We start from the raw sequence: 21,520 nt of genomic DNA, 5'->3' as shown, positions 1-21,520 counted from the left end.
GGTGTGTGTGTGTGTGTGTGTGTGTGTGTGTGCGCGCGTGCGTGCGTGCGTGTGCGTTTGTTTGAAAATGTGTGTGTGTGTGTGTGTGTGTGTGCATGTGCGCGTATGTAATAGGACAATAGCACGGCGCTTACTAGAATAAATATGTAAAAGCTTTCTCTTCCATTTGCTTCTGTCAAGAGGCCATTTGTAAGTCAAAACACACAGTAGCATTCACAGTAGCATTCACAGTAGCAGAGCCACAGGACCAGGGAGAGCCACTAGCTACTTCTACTGTGAAACTGTGAAGAGGATTTTATGTTGTTTTTTTTCATCAACTTTTTCTCCCTCTTCTTATAATCTAATACACTGAGTGTACAAAACGTTAAGAACACCTGCTCTTTCCATGACATAAACTGAATAGGTGAATCTAGGTGAAAGCTGTGATCCCTTATTGATGTCACTTGTTAAATAAACTTCAGTGTAGCTGAAGGGGAGGAGACAGGTTAAATGAAACATGTTAAGCCTTGAGACCATTGAGACATGGATTGTGTCTGTGTGCCATTCAGAGGGTGACTGGGCAAGAGAAAAGATTGAAGTGTCTTTGAACGGGGTATGGTAGTAGGTGCCAGGCGCACCGCTTTGTGTCAAGAACTGCAACGCTGCTGGGGTTTTCACACTCAACAGTTTCCAGTGTGTTTCAAGAGTGGTCCACCACCGAAAGGACATCCAGCCAACTTGACACAACTGTGGGAAGCATCGGAGTCGACATGGGCCATCATCCATCTGGAACACTTTTGAACACCTTGTAAAGTCCCCGCCCCGACGAATAGAGGCTGTTCTGAGGGCAAAAGGGTGTGTAACTCCATATTAGGAAGGTGTTCCTAAAGCTTGGTGTACTCCGTGTATATTATCATCTATTCTATAGCGTCAGAGTGGGGCGGATCCTGTCTAATGAAGTCCAAGAAGGAAGTGTATGTGAAGAGGTCTGAGGAGGTAGGAGGATGCATTGTACTATCGGGGCCGTACCTGTTTCTGTTCCTCTCCGAGGCCGTCCCACATGGAGGCCACTATCTTGGACACCTCTCCAAAGGTAGCATTGGGGTTGGAGCCCTTGATGGCTGCCTGGGTGTCTCTGAAGAACAGGGCGTAGGCAGAAACTGGTTTCGAGGGTTCGTTGGGGTCCTTCTTCTTCTTCTTCTTGGGGGTCTTGGGCTTTTTGGGAGTCTCGACCGCTGCCGGTCGCTTCTCTGCCTGATGAAGAAAGGAGGAAGGAATGGTCAGACTATATGTGCTTCTGGAGTGAGCAAAGTGTGTGAAGAGTGAGTGTTGATTGTTTAAATAGATCAGAATGGACTTTAATAGTAGATACGCTATGTACAGTATACTGTAGGACGCACAGTTTTTCCTTACCATGATCAGGAAAAACTCAGGACACTATTTAAAATGTTGACTGTATATCCTTCCTAACATTTTCCAGAACATTGATCAATATTTTGGTTTATTTACCTGCTCTTGTCCAGTAGGAATGTATCGTTTAAAACAATTTGTTTTCTATGTGAGATAATGAACATGACCATGAATGTGAGAGTTTGCAAACAGATAGAAATCATTTCTGTATAAAAAGACCTTGACCGATGTTAGTACCGGTAGTTACAACTATGCAAGACTTTCATTTATCCATCCATTTATGAATATGTTTAGAAATGGCTTTATACAGGAAACACAGAAATAGCCATAACTCTGAATAGCACAGTGCACATTTCTGAAATGTTGACCGCATTAGATTTTATACTCCACTAAATTAAACATAAGGATTTTTCCAGAGGGGCACATAAAATATTGAAATAGTTTCATTTTCCAAAAGATTGCTATTTGCAGTTAAAACATACGGGTGGAAATAAGGGTGTGGAATATGGCAAATGTGTTTGGGAAAAGTACCCGTTGGTTTGATTTCCATATAGTGTTGTATATGCATGGAAAATGGCACCATTGTATGAGCAATCACATAAGCATTAAGATAGCAGCTCTCCACTGTGACTCCCTTCTCCAAGGGAAAGGGTAAACAAATGTAATGGCACAAAGGTTACAGATGACTCACACTTATACAAATAGGTGTATGTGTGTCTATGTGCATGCGTGTGTGTGTGTGTGTGTGTGTGGGGGGGGGGGCTGTATAATAAGGAAGTTAGTTGTTTTGTGCGTGTTTATATGTTCTCTCTCTCTCTCTGTGCACTCTGTGTGTGTGTGAGTGTGTGCCTGCCTGCCACACACGTGCATGTATGTATCCATCCCTATGCTCACCTTTATTGATTCTTCATTGTCATCCTCATGTACGGAACTAGAAGGAGAGGGTGTGGCCGACTTGCTCCCAGGGGGAGATGGGGAATTATGGGTAACGTTGTTCCCGCTCAGTCCCAACTGGGCATTGAGTTGTGATTGGTTGATGGTGGTCAGCTGACTCTGATGTCCCATGCCTGATTGGCTCCTGGGTCTGAGCGCTTCCATTGGCTGATGGCTGCTGTACCGGGAATCGGAATTGACCATTTGTTGCATCTGAAAAAAAACAATGTAGATTTGTTGGCATAAAAATGGCATACAATAATATTACTCTTGACAATGGTTAACCTACTCTTAGAAACGCTCTTGAAACATCTGCTTGTTCACACAAATACTCACAAATTTTCTACAGAGAATTAACCCCATCCATCCCCTCCAGCTAACTAACACCTTAACCCCTTATATCAGAGATGGAAGAGGAAGCGAGACACCCCCTCACTGTTTTTTTCTGCTTTTTTCTTACTTTTTTACCCTGTTTTCGTGATATCCAATTGGTAGTTACAGTCTTGTAACATCGCTACAACTCCCGTACGGACTCAGGAGAGGCGAAGGTCAAGAGCATTACGTCCTCCGAAACACGACCCTGCCAAGCCGCACTGCTCGCTTAAAACCGGAAACCAGCCACACCAATGTGTCAGAGGAAACACCGTACAGCTGGCGATTGAAGTCAGCATGCATTACGCCCAGCCTGGACATCCCAGTCGGCCAAACCCTCCCCTAACCCGGACATCGCTAGGCCAATTGTGCGCCGCCTCATAGGTCTCCCGTTTGGCTGTGACACAGCCCGGGATCGAACCCGGATCTGTAGTGACGCCTCTAGCACTGTGATGCAGTGCCTTAGACCGCAACCCCAGTCGGGAGGCCCCTTTTCTGCCTTTTTTCTGGTTCAATGAAAGTCAATGAACTAAGTAGAACAGCTTATGTCACCACGACCTCTTGGAGATGGTCATACATACTGAACAAAAGAGAACCATGGCGCTCTCCCACAAGCCTGGCTGGCGCATGAAACCCGTGAATTCAGTCAAACAAAAAGGTGTAATGGGTTCACACTCAAAAAGATGTTGCATAAAGCTTACTTGATTATTCATTGTTTTTAATTATTTTCAGGGATAGATACAATTTTATTTGAATTCAAAACAGCATTTGTAAAGAACAACAGATGGGCAGCAGGTGGTTCTAATCAGGGTCGCCACTCATCTGCCTATCAGAGATGTGGCTTTTCTGGTCTACCTTCTTACAAATGAGTCACAAAGAAATACAGAATTATAGGGTATGGGAGAGGGCACGGAGGGCAAATCACAAATCAATCGCCCCCCAGGTGTCCGCTCACCTAAATACATCACATCAATTCATGAGATAGCCCGACCACAAAGGACTTCAGGCACAGCCGTTCATAAATATGTGGGGCCAACTCGTAAATGACATGCAAGATCTGATAAGGACAGTGTTCTTGGGTAACAGTCTAAATTTGGCTTATAGGAAGGAGGTGAAATCGAACTATTAATTTAAACCGTGTGGAGATACAGAATTGTATTTATATGTCCACATGGCTTCTCTGTGGAGTCATTTGTTGTCAATAGTCCCGCCCTCTACGCGCTGGATGAACTTTTTCCCATCCCGACCCGACGCAATTCATAACAGAATGATTTTGCCCTATAAAGTGTCTCGCAAACGGCGAGGCGATGTCTTGACGTCGAGCAGTACTTTTATGTTCTCCAAGTCGTACTTTCAAGACGCGGGATGGTTTTTTTTCTTCAATACAAATCTTATTACAAGAACACTGTAACATATCAATAACTCCTTTCGTAGGGCAAGTTACACATGACTTTATTTGATAGGTCCTAGAAGTCTGAGGGCACACAACGTTAGAACAGTTTCTTATGGTGCTACAGGAGGTGCATGGGAAGCATCCTTCTATGAAGGTCTGCTTGATGGATTTCTTGATCGTTTATAGGTGAATGAAGGTGGATTCTGGAAGGCGGAATTTAAAGAGGAGTCTGAGGATAATATCTGCCAATGTTTATTGATGCCATTACAGCTGTCATTGAAAGTAGGTATATAGTTCACAGAAAACGGTTTCTTCTGTTTTGTCGGGATAGTAACTAGCTTCTGTTCAAGCTTTTGACAAGCCAGGTATCGGGGTATCGTCTCAAGCGAAGAAAAAAAAAACGCTTGAGGAGAGAATTTGATTGTCTATCATATTCTCCCTCTGTGTCACAGATGCTACTCAGTCGATGAAGTTGGCTTACTAGTAAACCTCTTTTTAGGGGGAGAGGGTGGTAACTATCAGCTGTCAATACAGTGTTTTTATCTGTAGGTTTTCTGTAAACTGTAATACTTAGAGATCATCCCTTCTTTGTAACAAGTACATCTAAGAAATGCATAGAGTTAATGCTTTTTTCCATAGTGAAGGAAATCGATTGTCCTCTAGTGTTAATGTAGCTAAGAAATTCATTGAGTTTAATTTCGGAACCTGTCCAGAACACGAAGCAATCGTCCAATATTTAACATGATCCTTGTAAGGATTATATTCCTAAATAAAATCCAATTCAAAATACTGATCTAAGGTCAGTGTTGTGTTGTTGTTGTCATGACAAAGCGGCAAGAGCAGACTGGTACACAGGCTAACCAATCTTTCCCCTTAGAGCAGCTCACCCACTGAACACCTCCTCTCCCTATACAGATGTGTGACTGTTGGATAGGGCCTGGGTGATGTGGTAAGGGGAAAAATTAGTGATGTGGGTGTAACTAAAACGGAGGGGGGGAGGATTTGGTGTCGGGCTGTTTGGTAACCGCCAGTAACAGCGGAACACAACCTAATCCCCATGGCGACGTGGGGGAACTTTCAGAATTATCAGAGAGGTGAGTCACAAGCCAGGTCATCATTATGACACTAATATGAATGGATGCCAAGGATTCTTTTATCTCCGTCTGTCTCCAACAATCCATATCTTATGGTATAGTCTCTGGCCATTCATTTATCAAAGCACTGATGGTTGATTATAATGAACGCCATTTGACTAAGTGTTATATTAATAGGTAAATCGTCTAAGAGAAATTCACTTCTGCAGTGTGTCTTTTAACCTTGTAAATTGGGATGGTATTCAGAAAAATGTCTGGTTCTGGGAATACGATATGGGCCTACAGATAAATTGTTGATACAATAACATGTGGATGGATTTCTATGAGAAAAAAATGGCAAATTAGTGCATTACAAACAGGAAATTGGTGGCAGTGGAATGCTGGTAAAAAAATATAAAAATGTAAATGAGATTGTAATTTATTCCATTTAAAACTACAGGGAGAGGAAACTACTTATCTGTAGGCCTACATCGTTTTCCCTGAACCAGACATTTTCCTCTCAATATCTTCCACAATTTAAAAGGTTAGACGATACACTGCTTTTATCCCCAGTTCTGTGAAAAAAATCACATCTGCAGAAGTGAATTTCTCTTAGACGATTTACCTATTAATCTAACACTTACTCAAATGGCGTTCATTATAATCAACTATCGGTGCTTAATAACAATGAATGGCCAGAGACTGAGAGAATGAAGGCTAAACGTATAGAAAAAGACATGAGGCTAATGCCCCAGACCAATAGAATCGACCAGCCTCTTTCATTCCTCGCCGTGGCAACAAGCTCTCGGCCCCGTTGCCTGGCAACCATAATTCATAGCCACTCTAAATGGATGTTCTGTGAGAACATTAAGGTGAACGGGAACAAAATGCCCTTTGTCAATCTGGGGAATCTTTCAGCCGGCACGTCATCCTATCTGAGCTCCTATTTCCTTTTAGTAAAAGTAGTTTACGAATGCTGAGCAATAGAAAACACTCATGTTTCGAAGTGTTTTAGCTACCGAGTGAATGTGAAACATAATATAGTGGTAGCTCAAATGCTTGGCTTAAAGTGGAAAATAGGCTGTGATGGCCAAACTTGGAAATCATTAAAGGTCCCGCACAGTCATTCTGATTCAAATGTAAAATAGCCTTTTAAGTGACCAAAACATCACCAATAATATTTTTGGGGGATGAAAAAAATGCTCAGAATTTGAGTAAATTCAGTGAGGCTTAATTCCATTCATTCCATTCCATTACAATGAGCCTATCCTCCTATATCTCCTCCCATCAGCCTCCTCTGTATGCCACTAACCAGCTAACAGCAGACACAGATGAAAGGGAATCCTTTAAGTATCTTTGCTGACACAAGTAAAATTTTGGCACCAGTAGACTACCGAGCTAGCTATGCAAACCACAGCCCTCTGCGAACACACCCTCTGTGATGATAGTTACAAGGTGGTATTATTTAAATTAGGTAAGAGAATAAGATGTTACCATTGGTGTATTAAAATGAGGGGCTTCGTGTGATAGGGTGGCAGATAGCCTAGCGGTTAAGAGCAGTGGGCCATTAACCATAAGGTCACTGGTTAAAATCTCTGCATAAGAGTTTCAGCTAAATTACTGAAATGTCAAACTAAGCCCTTAATAATCCCGCCTCCTGAACTCTAATTTTTGACACAAGGGAGCGGACCAAAACCTAGCAATGTACCAACTACAGTCATTTTTCATACTTTGGTCATCCTACTTTGATCTGGTTCCATTCAAATCAGGACATTTTTATTAAAAACATGATTTTGACTGTGCGGGACCTTTAAGCTCCACATTGAAAACCCGAAATTGGGTTATATGGTTCAAGAACAGGGTTGTGTGGAGCTACACAGCTACACCTGTCTGATTAATGGAAATAAATATGCAGCAGGGAAAACCATGAAGAGCATGTAGACAGCACACAGTGCAATCATGTCGTTCCTCAGTGGTGAAGGTGCTGTTGAGACATAATATTGTTGTTTATCGGTGAACGTGGTGAACATGGCCAAAGGCAGAAAGAACCTCTGGCTGAGAGCGGGACGTGAGAAGTTTCACTTTGACTCGAATGGGAGATTAGGTCCAATACCTATGCAGAGTGGTAAACCACGATTAGTCATGTCACCTATCACATCGTGAGGTTTCTGCAAGGAAAGACAAATCCAAAAGTTTAGGTTTCATTTCTCCACTTCTTGAAAAGTCAAGACTTGAATTGAGCGTATTTCTGCTGAATGTCACCCCACCAGTTTGTTTTCGATTTCGAATGAAATGAAGGGGGAAAATCTTAATCAACCAACTGACAACTCATGGGTCATCCAAAAGAATACCGTTCCTCGATCCTGGTCCCGGAGACCCAATGTGTTTCCAGGTTTTTGTTCTTTCCCAGTGCTAACACATATGACTGAACTAACCGGCTAATCGTCAAGACCTTGATTCGTTGGATGAGGTGTGTTGTTGCTGGGATGGAACACGTGCCTGCACCCACAGCTGCCATCCAGAACAGAAAAACCCACTTACGTATTTACAGTGATCTCTGCACACTGCTTGCTAGTGGCATCAGGCTAGACTCACCACAGACAGGGTGCTGGACATTAGGCCGCCATTTTGGCTCAACAGCCCTCCATCCTGACCCATCATGTCCATTCCCTGCAAGTGGAAGGGGTGCAGGCCACTCTGGGAGTGAGAGGGTGCCAGCGGGTGGTAGGAGCCAGACTCCGACTCTGGTAGGTGGGGGTGCAGCATGTGTTCTGGGATGGTGGGAGGCGTGATGGGGGGAATGTTGAAGTCTTCATCCCCCAAACTGGGCACTGGGTAGGACTGCAAAAGAAGAGGAGAAGAAGAAATAATATGACAAAATGATCATTTAGAAAATGTTTTTAAGTGGATATGCAAGTCCACCCAAACTGGGCAGTCAAACACATTAGGCCTAGGAACATAATAGAGGTGGATGCTACACTTTGGTAGTAGTGGACAATGTAAAGCTCTTTGAGTGACTGGAAAATAAATCCAATTCATTATTATTACAGTATTATAACACTAACGCTCAGCTACAGCACCGCAATACAGAACATGCAGATTACATCAGATCATTCTAGTCCTCATTAATAGACTACTATGGTTCCATGAGTCTTTATTAAGACTGTGCAATGGGACGTCTGTAAATACCTCGTGAATTGATGCTATTATTAGTAGGCAATTAGGACTAATGATGTACACAGCCTCAAACAATTTTTTTTTATGATCAACGATACCAACAATGAGGATTAATCATCATCGTTGATGCAATCATGATTACTTGAATTAATTCATGCATTAATGATCAACTACACATAGGATACATATAATCTCATTTTGCATGTCAACAAATGTGTGTGAATGTATTTGGGCATGTTTTTCAATGATTCAGGCTAAATAAAAGGGGGTTTGAGCGTAGATAAATGTATGTAAATGTTCCCTCATTAACTTCAAACGAAAGGCTTCTTTTATGCGTCTTGACAGTCAGTTCCACTTGGCTGTGCTGTATTCTATGTCTTTTAAAAGCCCTATGTCCTTCCCTCCCTCCCAATCTCTTTCGACCCCTTTATAGCTCGCCGGGGAAAAATGTAAAACAGCCAAGGCAGATGAAAGGCGGTATAAATCTGAGGCAAATACATGAATTATTTGGTAAACACTGCAACAAAATGCAATCACTTTGAATCAACGGGAAATATGAGTTATGATCTACATCTATACAGCTCTGGAAGATGAATTATTTCCATCAAGGGAGAGAACTGTTTAACACGTTCAATTGCTCTTGATCAGTACGACTCGGAAGGTTTCAGTTAACTCGGTGAAGCTTTCCAAAAGAAGACAGCACAACAAGTCAACCTTCTGATACAACTTGAAATGTTTTCTTTTTCTCTCTCCCCCAGAAGCGACTTTTTTTCCCAGCATCATCGGCGGGCTCAGGAGTTACGTTCTGCCTCTACTAACTCCTTGTTGATTCCCTCCAAGATTTTCATTACGGCTAATTTACAGCTTTTATTTTGCTGAAAACAAAATGGAGCTGACAGAAAGCCAACTCCAGGCAATTAGGCAGAGAATCAGTTCAGAAACCTATCACTACTGAAATAAATAGCAGCCCAACTGTTCTTCCAAAAGATGGCAATAATGGTTTTAATGAGCTTCCTTCAACTTCTCTTTCCTTCCCTGCCGAAAGCCAACGTTTCGCACACATTTGCATATTTGATTGTGTTTCCTCTCACAGATGTCAACTTTGGTTGGTTGGTGTGAAATACGTTGGCATAATTCATACAGTAAGGTTTTCAGGAACAATACATTATTTAGCTGTCGTAAAAACAACAACAGATGCCACAATTGTTGTTGTCTATGGTTACTTTGATATTGATACTTCAAATTTGACAAATTATTTCATTTTCACGATACATAGGCCTACAGAAATACCTTATATAGGAACGGAAAAGGCCAAGTCAATGTTGTGTCAAAGACGTTTTAAAGTATGGGCATAAAACATTGATAATTACATAACAACAACAAACATGACAGTTATTTAACTGTCACTTCCTGTGCAGAGTTCTGGTGTAGTCGTTGTTATTACATTCTGCGGCCCTCCTAGAAAAACACACCCATCTTTACTCTGGTTTTCTGATAACTCACACTGAAGAGTCTTGGGAGAACTTGGGTTGTTTGCTCAGAAGCCAGACACACAGCAACATTATGTCTAACTTGAGAGTGATGGTGTGCTGCTACATACCACGTGATCAACACGAGAGAAGAGAGACAAATCTCCAATTGAGAGAGAGAGAGGCAGAGAGAGAGAGAGAGAGAGAGAGAGAGCGGCAGAAAGAGAGAGAGAAGCAGAGAGGCAGACAGAGAGAGAAAGGCAGAGTGAGAGAGGCAGAAAGAGAGAGAGAAGCAGAGAGAGAGGCAGAGAGAGAAGCGGAGAGAGAGAGGCAGAGTGAGAGAGAGAAAGGCAGAGAGAGAGAGCAGAGAGAGAAAGAGAAAAAGGCAGAGAGAGAGAGAGAGAGAGAGAGAGAGAGAGATAGAGATAGAGAGAGAGAGAGACAGAGAGAGAGATCATCCTGTCTTTTACTGACGTTATCATAATTTGTTCTAAAGGTGAGGAATTGGATGTCCAGGTCATGGTATCAGAGGTCAATACAGTGATATTTGTTACTGTTCAGTCTATTTGGTCTCGGATAATATGATGAAGACAAACACGACGTGTTGTTTCATGTTGTCCTCCCATTCTAACACACCGACACCATCTGTAGTGAATAAAAATAGAAAGATAGGTAACATATTGCACCTCCAGTACAGATACAGTACGCCCACACAGCTGTAGCCTTGTGCTAATTAGCACCCTAAAGAAAAAAATGTTCCAAACTAACATGGACAGTATCGGAAGGCCGTATTACCAAGTAGTTGTTCTTTATCTGAAAGGTCTTGCATGCTGCCATTCATTTGTCAAAACCAAAACCTTCATATTGCCCCGTGTAAGCACCTTTTCTAATATCAAGCCTTGTCCTGAATATATATATATATATATATATATATGTGTGTGTGTGTGTCATTCTCTTCAATCGCCCATTGTCCTTTTCAGTCGAGAACAATAGATGCGGTAAAGAGATCAATCAAACTCGAGCAAAACAATGGAAATACCATGGCAACGCCACTCACGTGCCCCCCCCCCCACCCCCACCCCCGTAGGGGAAAGATTCAGAATCTCCTCATTTCCCCCTATACAATTTTGCCTATTGTTTGGCTATTGCGTATGTGTGGATTGTATTTCACATTATTTTCGGGTAAAAATCGGAGTATAAGAGGTCAAACCCAATACATGCTTGTGTCATCGTCACCAATCAACTGCATTACATCTTCAAGTACCACCACCGCTTTCTATGTGGCCACTATATGCTACCAGCTTACACGAAAGGGAGTTAGCATTTTTTCGAACCCCGAAAAGGACCATTTCTAAATATTATGCAGCAAAAACAGCCAAATATTTCCAAATCCATTTTTAGTAAACCACCTTGTGGGTCTGTTAGAACACAAAAATCATAATGGATTAGACGAATATCCACTTTCCCCCGAGGTCTGCATTCCATTGATCGCATTTGAGTCCCATTCTGCTCAGGACGATGCAAATGCCTGCTGGTGGGCCTATTTTGATTAAATCCATTCAAATATATTGTATTCATATTACAAATGCCCCTTTAAAATGAAAAATAAAAAATCCTAACACGAGAAGGATATTTAGTACATTGCAAGACACGGCAGGACAATTTTTGTTTTTTGCTTAGCCTCTAGAATGACTACGATTAGCAACAGTTGCAGACTATCAGTCTTCAACCTTAGTTAAAAAATAAAACAGACCTATGACTTATAAGTCAACGTCAACCAACATCAAATCACAAAATGGTATTTCTGTTTGAAGATGAGTGACAACTGATGAGTGCAGTGCAGACCAGGAATCTTCAAAAGACCACTGCTGAATTTGATCATATCGAGATATTTCTCTCATTTCAATTCACTTATTTCAAGTCAACATGCCATAAATAATGCTGTAAGATTAAGTATGTGGTAGAAGGGTGGGAGATGGGGAATTCCCTCCAACCAATTTAAGGCCCCATACCGCCTACACACAGTTTTTATGATGAATAATTATTGTTTTATTTTGCCCAAAAAAATTCCACTCAGCACTTAACCTACCCATAAACCATTTGGCTAATCTGGCAAGTCACTTTCTTATTCGTTTAAAAAAAAATCAGTGATCAACTGTTTATTAGTTTGATATAAAAGTTAAGACAAACACAATAGCTATTTTAGATTTGCCCAAGATAAGCCTGAGTAAAATAATTGATGTGGATTAAAAAGCAAAAAAAGAAATAGAGACTCTATATGTCTTGTGTGTCGCAACAAAATGAGATAATTTTACCTCAACGGCATATAAAGCTATCATATGAAAAGCCCCCCCTCCCCTCCCCTTCAATTCACATTCAAATATGATTTATTGGCACAAGAATCTGCGAGCTGCAATGTTGGCAATGCAATTAATAATGAAACAACTTCTTTCTGCCTCTCTCTTTTTCCATCTACAGTCCAGCCTTATTCTAAAATGGATTCAATTGTTTTTTCCCCACAGTTGACAGTGCATGTCAGAGCAAAAACCAAGCCATGAGGTCGGAGCAACTGTCCGTAGAGCTGCGAGACAGGATTGTGTCGTGGCACAGATCTGGGGAAGGGCACCAAAACATTTCTGCAGCATTGAATGTCCCCAAGAACACAGTGGCCTCCATCATTCTTAAATAGAAGAAGTTTGGAACCACCAAGACTATTGCTAGAGCTGGCTGCCCGACCAAACTGAGCCATCGGGGGAGAAGGGCCTTGGTCAGGGATGTGACCGATGGGTTCTCTGTGGAGATGGGAGAACCTTCCAGAAGGACAACCATCTCTGCAGCACTCCACCAATCAGGCCTTTATGGTAGAGTGGCCAGAAGGAAGCCACTCCTCAGTAAAAGATACATGACAGCCTACTTGGAGTTTGCCAAAAAGCACCTAAAGGTGAACTCTTTGGTCTCTTTGAACTCTCTTGACTCTTGGGTATGAAGCTGTAATCGGTGACAAAGGTGCTTCAACAAAGTACTGAGTGAAGGCTCTGAATCCTTATGTAAATGTTATATTTCTGTTTTTTTATTTTTAATAAATGTTTAAAAAAAATGTCTGAAAACCTGTTTTTGCTCTGTCATCATGGGGTGTATGTAGTCTGATACATGAACAAAAAAAAAACGATTTAATCCATTTTAGAATAAGGCTGTAATGTATTTTTTGTTATTGAAAAAGTCAAGGAGTCTGAATACTTACCCGAATGCACTGTATATTTCTCTCAACACATACAACCGAGCACAAATCTAAAAGATGTGAGACTAGTTCAGGTTCCACAATATAAGAAGAAATCAACCTAAGGACAGCCCAAACCTCATTTACCCGACATTTATCTTCAATCGCCTACTGAACCAAGAGGGAACATGAAGAATCAAACATATTTTGTTCTGGGATAGTTATTCAAACATTTTGGATTCTAAATTCAAACGTTTTTGACTCATAACTCTGTGACAGCTTTGATCTCAGACTCTGATCGGTTTTAGGGGTTCGTAATTCTATTCTGTGGTGTGTTTTCTGCCTGGCTTGTTTGAGAGCAATGCACTGCTGTGATGTTGCTCAACCCTGTCTGCTGCTGAGAGCTTAGGTTCAAGGTGAACAGAACTGTTGCTGCCAATAAAACAAATGTCCTGATCCCAAAGGAAACAGAGCATGTGAGGTATGCTTGTGTTTTTGGTTTTACTGTCCTTGTGGGGACCAGAAGTCCTCACAAGGATAGTAAAACAAGGAATAATTGGACATTTCGCTGGTCCCCACAAATAAAAAAAAGGCAATTTTAGGCTTATGGGTTAGGTTTAGGGTTACAATTAGATTAGAATTAGGTTTAGAGGTTTAGGAGTTAGGTTTAGGGTTACAATTAAGATTAGAATTAGGATTAGACGTTTAGGATTTAAGGTTACAATTAAGATTAGAATTAGGGTTAGAGGTTTAGGAGTTAGGTTTAGGGTTACAATTAAGATTAGAATTAGATTTAGAGGTTTAGGATTTAGGGTTACAATTAAGATTAGAATTAGGGTTAGAGATTTAGGAGTTAGGTTTAGGGCTACAATTAAGATTAGAATTAGGTTTAGACGTTTAGGAGTTAGGTTTAGGGTTACAATTAAGATTCGAATTAGGGTTAGAGGTTTAGGATTTAGGGTTACAATTAAGATTAGAATTAGGGTTAGAGGTTTAGGAGTTAGGTTTAGGGTTACAATTAAGATTAGAATTAGGGTTAGAGGTTTAGGAGTTAGGGTTAGGTTTAGGGTTACAATTAAGATTATAATTAGGATTAGAGGTTTAGGAGTTAGGGTTAGGTTTAGGGTTACCATTAAGATTAGAATTAGGATTAGAGGTTTAGGAGTTATGGTTAGGTTTAGGGTTACAATTAAGATTAGAATTAGGATTAGAGGTTTAGGAGTTAGGGTTAGGTTTAGGGTTACCATTAAGATTAGAATTAGGATTAGAGGTTTAGGAGTTAGGGTTAGGTTTAGGGTTACCATTAAGATTAGAATTAGGATTAGAGGTTTAGGAGTTAGGTTTAGGGTTACAATTAAGATTAGAATTAGGGTTAGGGTTAGGGTTTGATTTTGAATGGGAATCAATTGTTTTGTCCCCACAAGGATAGTAAAACAAACATGTGTGTGTATATATACAATACAGTACCAGTCAAAAGTTTGGACACAACTATTCATTCAAAGGTTTTTCTTAATTTTAACTATTTTCTACATTGTAGAATAATAGGGAAGACATCAAAAGTATGAAATAACACATATAGAATAATGTAGTAACCAAAAAAGTGCTAAACAAATCAAAATACATTTTATATTTGAGATTCATCCTTTGCCTTGATGACAACTTCTCACACTCTTGGCATTCTCACAACCAGTTTCATGAGGTAGTCACCTGGAATGCATTTCAGTTAACAGGTGTGCCTTGTTAAAAGTTAATTTGTGGAATTTCTTTCCTTCTTAATGTGTTTGAGCCAGTCAGTTGTGTTGTGACAAGGTAGGGGTGGTACACAGAAGATCAGTGGTGGAAAAAGTACTAAATTGTCATACTTGAGTAAAAGTAAAGATACCTTAATAGAAAATGACTCAAGTAAAAGTGAAAGTCACCCAGTAAAATACTACTTAAGTAAAAGTCTAAAAGTATTTGGTATTAAATATACTTAAGTATCAAAAGTAAATGTAATTGCTAAAATGTACCTAAGTATTAAAAGTAAGTTCCTATATTAAGCAAACTAGAACACACAATTGTCTTGTTTTTATTCAGGATAGCCAGGGGAACACTCCAACACTCAGACATAATTTACAAACTAAGCATTTAGCTCCCGAGTGGCACAGCAGTCTAAGGCACTGCATCTCAGTGCTAGAGGCATCACAACTGACCCTGGTTCGATCCTGGGCTGTATCATATATATATATATATATACAGTACTGTATGTGTGTGATGTGTGTCTGGGTGTAAATGAAAGAGGGATGAGGAGGGAAGGGAAAAGCAGACAGACATATGAATGGACAGACTGGGACAAGGGGGAGTATGGAGGGAGAAAGAGAGTGAGGGGATAGAGAAACAAAATGTGTGTGTGGGAGTCATCTTTCATAATGAATCATTCTTCATCCTCAATATGCCAAAGTAATGAGGGCTTTTTGACTCATAGTATAATGGTGACCTTTGGTTTGAAACATTGTCATAACGCACTTTGGAGAGAATTGTTTAAATTAAATTGAAATTGTTTAAATTTTTTAAAATTCAACCCAGGATTCAACAAAACATAGACAACATAGACAACAAAACTAGGCTTAGGGTTTCAAGCTTTAGTTGATTTCAAATGGAATCTACAAGTAAATAAAAACAAATTGGGGATTCTCGTCTCCATCTAAACCAAAAATCTAAGTTAAAGAATATGACTACATCAAATCAAACTGTATTTAAAGTGCATTTAAAGTTTTATTTGATTTAGTCCTATTCTTTAACTTAGATATTTGGTTGAAATGGAGAAGTGAATCCATATAAATGATTCATTTGTAGACAAACTGGAATTAAAGCCAGACTCAGTGGCACAGATGGAACTATCCAAGCAGGAGATACATCTCCTTTAAATATTGATATTTGGTTGCGCCGACAAAGAAACACAATTCAATATCGCTTTTGCAATACAGTAAATAGCCTATTAACTTGTCAAAAAGTTAACAAATGACATGCTGGATTTATGTCTCCATTTGAACCAAAAATGAAAGTTAAAGAAGAAGATTAAGCCAGTGGCTCAGATGGAACTAATCCAAGCAGTAGATACATCTCCTTTAAAATGTTGATATTTGGTTGTGTTGTCAACCAAACACAATTTAATATGACTTTTTGTAATACAGTACATGGGCTAAAGTTAAGAATATCTTTCAAACTTGGGACAGTATTTATTCAACTATAAAATGAGTAAAATATCCACATTTTGAGGTTACTGTAACGATACATGTATTTTAATGTAATCATAGAACGCGTGCATGTTCAAGGTAACACGGAGGTAACACGCAGGTAACACGCAGGTAACACGGAGGTAACACGCAGGTAACACGGAAAGGTCACAGGTCTGTGGAGAGCTCCACAACTGCTCTAATAATCTGCGCAGAATCTCGAAAGGGCATTGATCACTTGCACCATGTACTTTAATAATCTCAGTTACAATCCAGGCCATTTGGTTGTACTATTAGATATAGCACAGTGACAACACATTAAGTTGTTCTATACAGTGAGGGGGAACAAGTATTTGTCAGGGACAAGATTGTAGACCTACACAAGGCTGGAATGGGCTACAAGACCATCGCCAAGCAGCTTGGTGAGAAGGTGACAACAGTTGGTGTGATTATTCGCAAATGGAAGAAACACAAAAGAACTGTCAATCCCCCTCGGCCTGGGGCTCCATGCAAAATCTCACCTCGTGGAGTTGCAATGATCATGAGAACGGTGAGGAATCAGCCCAGAACTACACGGGAGGATCTTGTCAATGATGTCAAGGCAGCTGGGACCATAGTCACCAAGAAAACAATTGGTCACACTACGCTGTGAAGGACTGAAATCCTGCAGCGCCCGCAAGGTCCCCCTGCTCAAGAAAACACATATACATGCCCGTCTGAAGTTTGCCAATGAACATCTGAATGATTCAGAGGACAACTGGGTGAAAGTGTTGTGGTCAGATGAGACCAAAATGGAGCTCTTTGGCATCAACTCAACTCGCCATGTTTGGAGGAGGAGGAATGCTGCCTATGACCCCAAGAACACCATCCCCACCGTCAAACATAGAGGTGGAAACATTATGCTTTGGGGGTGTTTTTCTGCTAAGTGGACAGGACAACTTCACCGCATCAAAGGGACGATGGACGGGGCCATGTACAGTCAAATCTTGGGTCTCCTTCCCTCAGCCAGGGCATTGAAAATGGGTCGTGGATGGGTATTCCAGCATAATGACCCAAAACACATGGCCAAGGACACAAAGGAGTGGCTCAAGAAGAAGCACATTAATGTCCTGGAGTGGCCTAGCCAGTCTCCAGACCTTAATCCCATAGAAAATCTGTGGAGGGAGCTGAAGGTCCGAGTTGCCAAAAGTCAGCCTCGAAACCTTAATGACTTGGAGAAGATCTGCAAAGAGGAGTGGGACAAAATCCCTCCTGAGATGTGTGCAAACCTGGTGGCCAACTACAAGAAATGTCTGACCTTGGTGATTTCCAACAAGGGTTTTGCCACCAAGTACTAAGTCATGTTTTGCAGAAGGGTCAAATGCTTATTTCCCTCATTAAAATGCAAATCAATTTATAACATTTCTGACATGCGTTTTTCTGGATTTTTTTGTTGTTATTCTGTCTCTCACTGTTCAATTAAACCTACCATTAAAATGATAGACTAATCATTTCTTTGTTAGTGGGAAAATGTACAAAATCAGCAGGGGATCAAATACTTTTTCCCCTCGCTGTATATATGAACAAAATATCTGACATTGTATTCCCATTTGAACTATGTTGTGCTTTTAGATGGTTGAAAGCGCAGTGGTAACACATTTCGGTGACTTCTGAACCAAAAGTCAGACATAGATTTTCCAGTGGAATTTGGTTGCACCTTTTAGATGGTTGAAAGTGATAGCTAACACATTTGGAATTTAACAAACTTTTGGCTGCATTTCTGAATGGGTGAAAATAGGTTGGTATCTCATTGGTCAAGGTATCAACCAAATATTACCCAATTATTCACGTTGAAATGACGTGGTGTGTCCAGTGTCTGCCTGCCTTGCGTCTGAGCCCTAAAACCCACTGGTGTTGTACTTGTTCTTGTATATTTACCCAGGGTAGCCGGGGGCCATCGGAGTGAGCAGAGCCTTCTCGTTTCCACAGGGGTCCAGTCTGCTTGGCGCTGGTCTGCGTCTGGTGGGGGTTGGGAGGCACACGGAACTACCAGAGGGGGACACAGAAAGGTCAATGGTCACCACAGGGTCATAGAGGGGAGGAAGGAAGGACCCTTAGGCACAGATCTAGGGTCAGATCCACCTCCTCAAATTAGGCCAAATAATCATTGGAGTGGGAATGTAAAACTGGCCTTAGATCAGTGTCTAGAGAACAATGACAAACAGCAGAGCAACATGCTGGTCTCTGGACAACCAGGATGCTTTATCTAACCGTCATATATCCAGGTTAGCCTCATTGAGATAAAGTCTATTTTCCAAGAGACCTGAATGTAGCCCACTATGGTAAGATATTTACTATTACAGAAATATTTCCATTTATGTATATATCCATAAATTGTATGGATATCGATATCTGTTCATGTACATGTGTAATACATATCAACTTTAGCACTACATGGACTATATAAGGGCACGAGAGTGCTCCAATGTAGGCAGCTGTGCCATAATGAAATATATTTCCCCCATACATTCCTGAGTACTCCCTCTACAATACCCTATATCCATATTAATAATACCTCCAATATTATTTATTAATGTTGTCTCTCCTTCTGGAATGGGAATACACCATATAAACAAATCCCTTAGGAGTTCATTATGGGGGCATCTGGCAATCTCTATGACTAAGTAAATGATCAAAATATTTTCCGTAAATAAAATAAAGGTTGTCATGGATACGACCGACTGTGTGAGTGGTATACAGTAGATTCAATTATGTCCATACACATGATGCAAAACACTGTCTGATGCAGAATGACATAACAATGTTGACCTCGACAGATGCATACTTTCATAATTGATTTTTATTCATTATTCACATCCTGTCAAATACACATTGCCTAAGATGGTTAAAAGTGAGATGTGGGGGGATTGGGTTCAGCATATTACTCAGATTGCATGGCTATGAATTATACACGTTTTAACATCTCTGCTGAAACAAATGCACCAGGCATGCACACCTCAGTAAATGTGTTTCTGACTATAGTGAAGGGTGTTTCATATATGCGTGCTGGAAGGTGTGAATTCTTCTGAAACAATACCTTTACACATTTTAAGTTATGTGGCATACCACGAAACCCCAAATAATAATTCCCCAACACAATATTCCACTAACCTGACTGTAAACCTTATTTTCGATCGATGTGATTTTCCCCAGGTATAACTAATTCATAACACTTCTATTTCACAAGAAGAAGAAATTCAACTGAATAAAAAAAGTGTTAACTTGACCTAGATAGTTTTTCTGTATGTATTGATATGTAGGCTAAGAAAATGTTGTTCGTGGGGCGACGCACAATTGGCCCAGCATCGTCCGGGTTTGGCCGGTAGGGAAATCCTTATCTCATCGCGCACCAGCGACTCCTGTGGCGGGCCAGGCGCAGTGCGCGCTAACCAAGGTTGCCAGGTGCACAGTGTTTCCTCCGACACATTGGTGCAGCTGGCTTCCGGGTTGGATGGCGCTGTGTTAAGAAGCAGTGCGGCTTGGTTGGGTTGTGAATCGGAGGATGCATGACTTTCAACCTTCGTCTCTCCCGAGCACGTACGGGAGACAAGATAGTAGCTACTAATCAATTGGATACCACAAATTGTTTTTATCAAAAAATAAATAATTATACAACATTTTCCAAATGAATCAAACCTCAAAACCGAAGTTGTCTCGATTACGTATGACTTCACACCCCAGACTTAATAATTGGTGGAAGCACCTTTGACAGCCATTACAGCTGTGAATATTTTTGAATAAGCTTCTACCAAGAACAACTCTTAGGGCAACATGTATCCATTATTATTGTCAAGATTGCTCAAGCTCAGTAAATTTGGTTGGGAGTCATTGATGGATAGCAATATTCAAACCTTGTCTGTGACTTTAGAGTAGATTTAAATCCGGACTGAGACTTGACCATTCAGGAACACTGCTATTCTGGTGGGTCTTTGGCATTACAATGTGTGTAACTGTCCCGCTGAAAAATAAAACTGTATCCCATGGTTATGTATTCAGAAGACTGAGGCAGGGTTTAATCTAACTTTTTAGCTTGGCTTTGCTCCTTTCATATCTTTTTATGATCCTGACAAACTCTCCAGTCCTGGCCGGTGACAAGCATACCCAGAACATGATGCTGCCACCACAATACTTGAAAATATCCTATTTTAGGAGCAATTTGTGATACCAATGCTTCCTGTAATGCTAGCGACCTCCATTTCGCTACAGTCCCCAGACAAAAGGCTAATTAACAAAAAGCCTTTAGTTAATTAACAAAGTCAGTTAATTACCCATTTCCTACAGACAGGAACACTGTGTTTGAACTAAAACACAATAAATAGGAAATTATAGCTACATGAAAGACTCTCTCATCTGGCCATGATGGCTACCTCAGGAACATACGATTCTTTATAAATATTTGATTGTGTTGCGTCCCTTAAGGCCTCACTCACGCACACACACACGCACACGCACACGCACACACACACACACACACACACACACACACACACACAGATACCCTCTCCTAACCATTAGCCTGTCCACTGGGCCTTATCTGAGTGGTATTTACACTTATCACACAGCCCACTGTTAGACGCTCCACGCTCAAAATGAGTTTCACCCGAGGTCAACCCCAACAACACCAGGAACACACCACCAGTATCCTGAAATAATCCACCATCCACCCAGGGCAGATAGCTACTCTAGCTCTCCTACTACAATATAGGGAGAAACAGACCTGCAACACATGTGCACATGAAAGCCCCTCTCTTCAGTGATAGATGCCAATCTACAGGCCATTTAAGCAGCAGTCTACTCTACCAGACCTGGGTTCAAATACTATTTCATAGTTTGCTCTAGCCTGCTGGGTGTGCCAGATTGGCGGGATTTCCAATTTTGGGACTATTCTATTGGTTCATTAAGTCATGCAAACTCAAATAGGCACAAATAGTATTTGAACCCAGGTCTTGTCTACTCTACCCAGCCTAGCTGTAGCTCAGGCTGGTCACAAGGAAGAGCCGTCGATTTTGGACGTTTGAAAAGGTCCCAAGGACATAGATATTGGCCTTTGTAGGCGCCCCCCCTCACTATTTTCTAGCATGCAGGAAGAGTACTTGTTGACAATTAATGGAAACATTACAGTATTTTTTATTATTTTGTTTTAAGCCTTCCCCAAATGGCCCTAACGTTAACCACTCTGAATTAATACATAAACGTACCCCTGTTTTAACTGTTTTAATCCTGTAACCATGTGGAATTAACCC

The 21,520-nt window shown here is 40.9% G+C and overlaps 1 protein-coding gene across 3 annotated transcripts in view; it reads right to left on the bottom strand.

Moving 5' to 3' along the window:
* Positions 1–21,520, bottom strand: part of LOC110530213 (thymocyte selection-associated high mobility group box protein TOX) — a 57,612-nt gene that overhangs the window by 10,886 nt on the left and 25,206 nt on the right. For all 3 annotated transcript variants that reach the window (XM_036985771.1, XM_036985770.1, XM_036985769.1), the window contains 4 exons: positions 18,156–18,263; positions 7,756–8,001; positions 2,284–2,535; positions 1,009–1,233 (listed from right to left, as the gene is read on the bottom strand). In XM_036985771.1, coding sequence (XP_036841666.1) covers positions 1,009–1,233; positions 2,284–2,535; positions 7,756–8,001; positions 18,156–18,263 — 831 coding nt within the window. The remainder of the gene's footprint in view (positions 1–1,008; positions 1,234–2,283; positions 2,536–7,755; positions 8,002–18,155; positions 18,264–21,520) is intronic.

This window comes from Oncorhynchus mykiss, chromosome 8 (assembly GCF_013265735.2).
Source record: "Oncorhynchus mykiss isolate Arlee chromosome 8, USDA_OmykA_1.1, whole genome shotgun sequence".
Taxonomy (NCBI): domain Eukaryota; kingdom Metazoa; phylum Chordata; class Actinopteri; order Salmoniformes; family Salmonidae; genus Oncorhynchus; species Oncorhynchus mykiss.
Note: the sequence above shows the minus strand (reverse complement) of the source record. Positions and strands in the feature narration are given on the sequence as shown.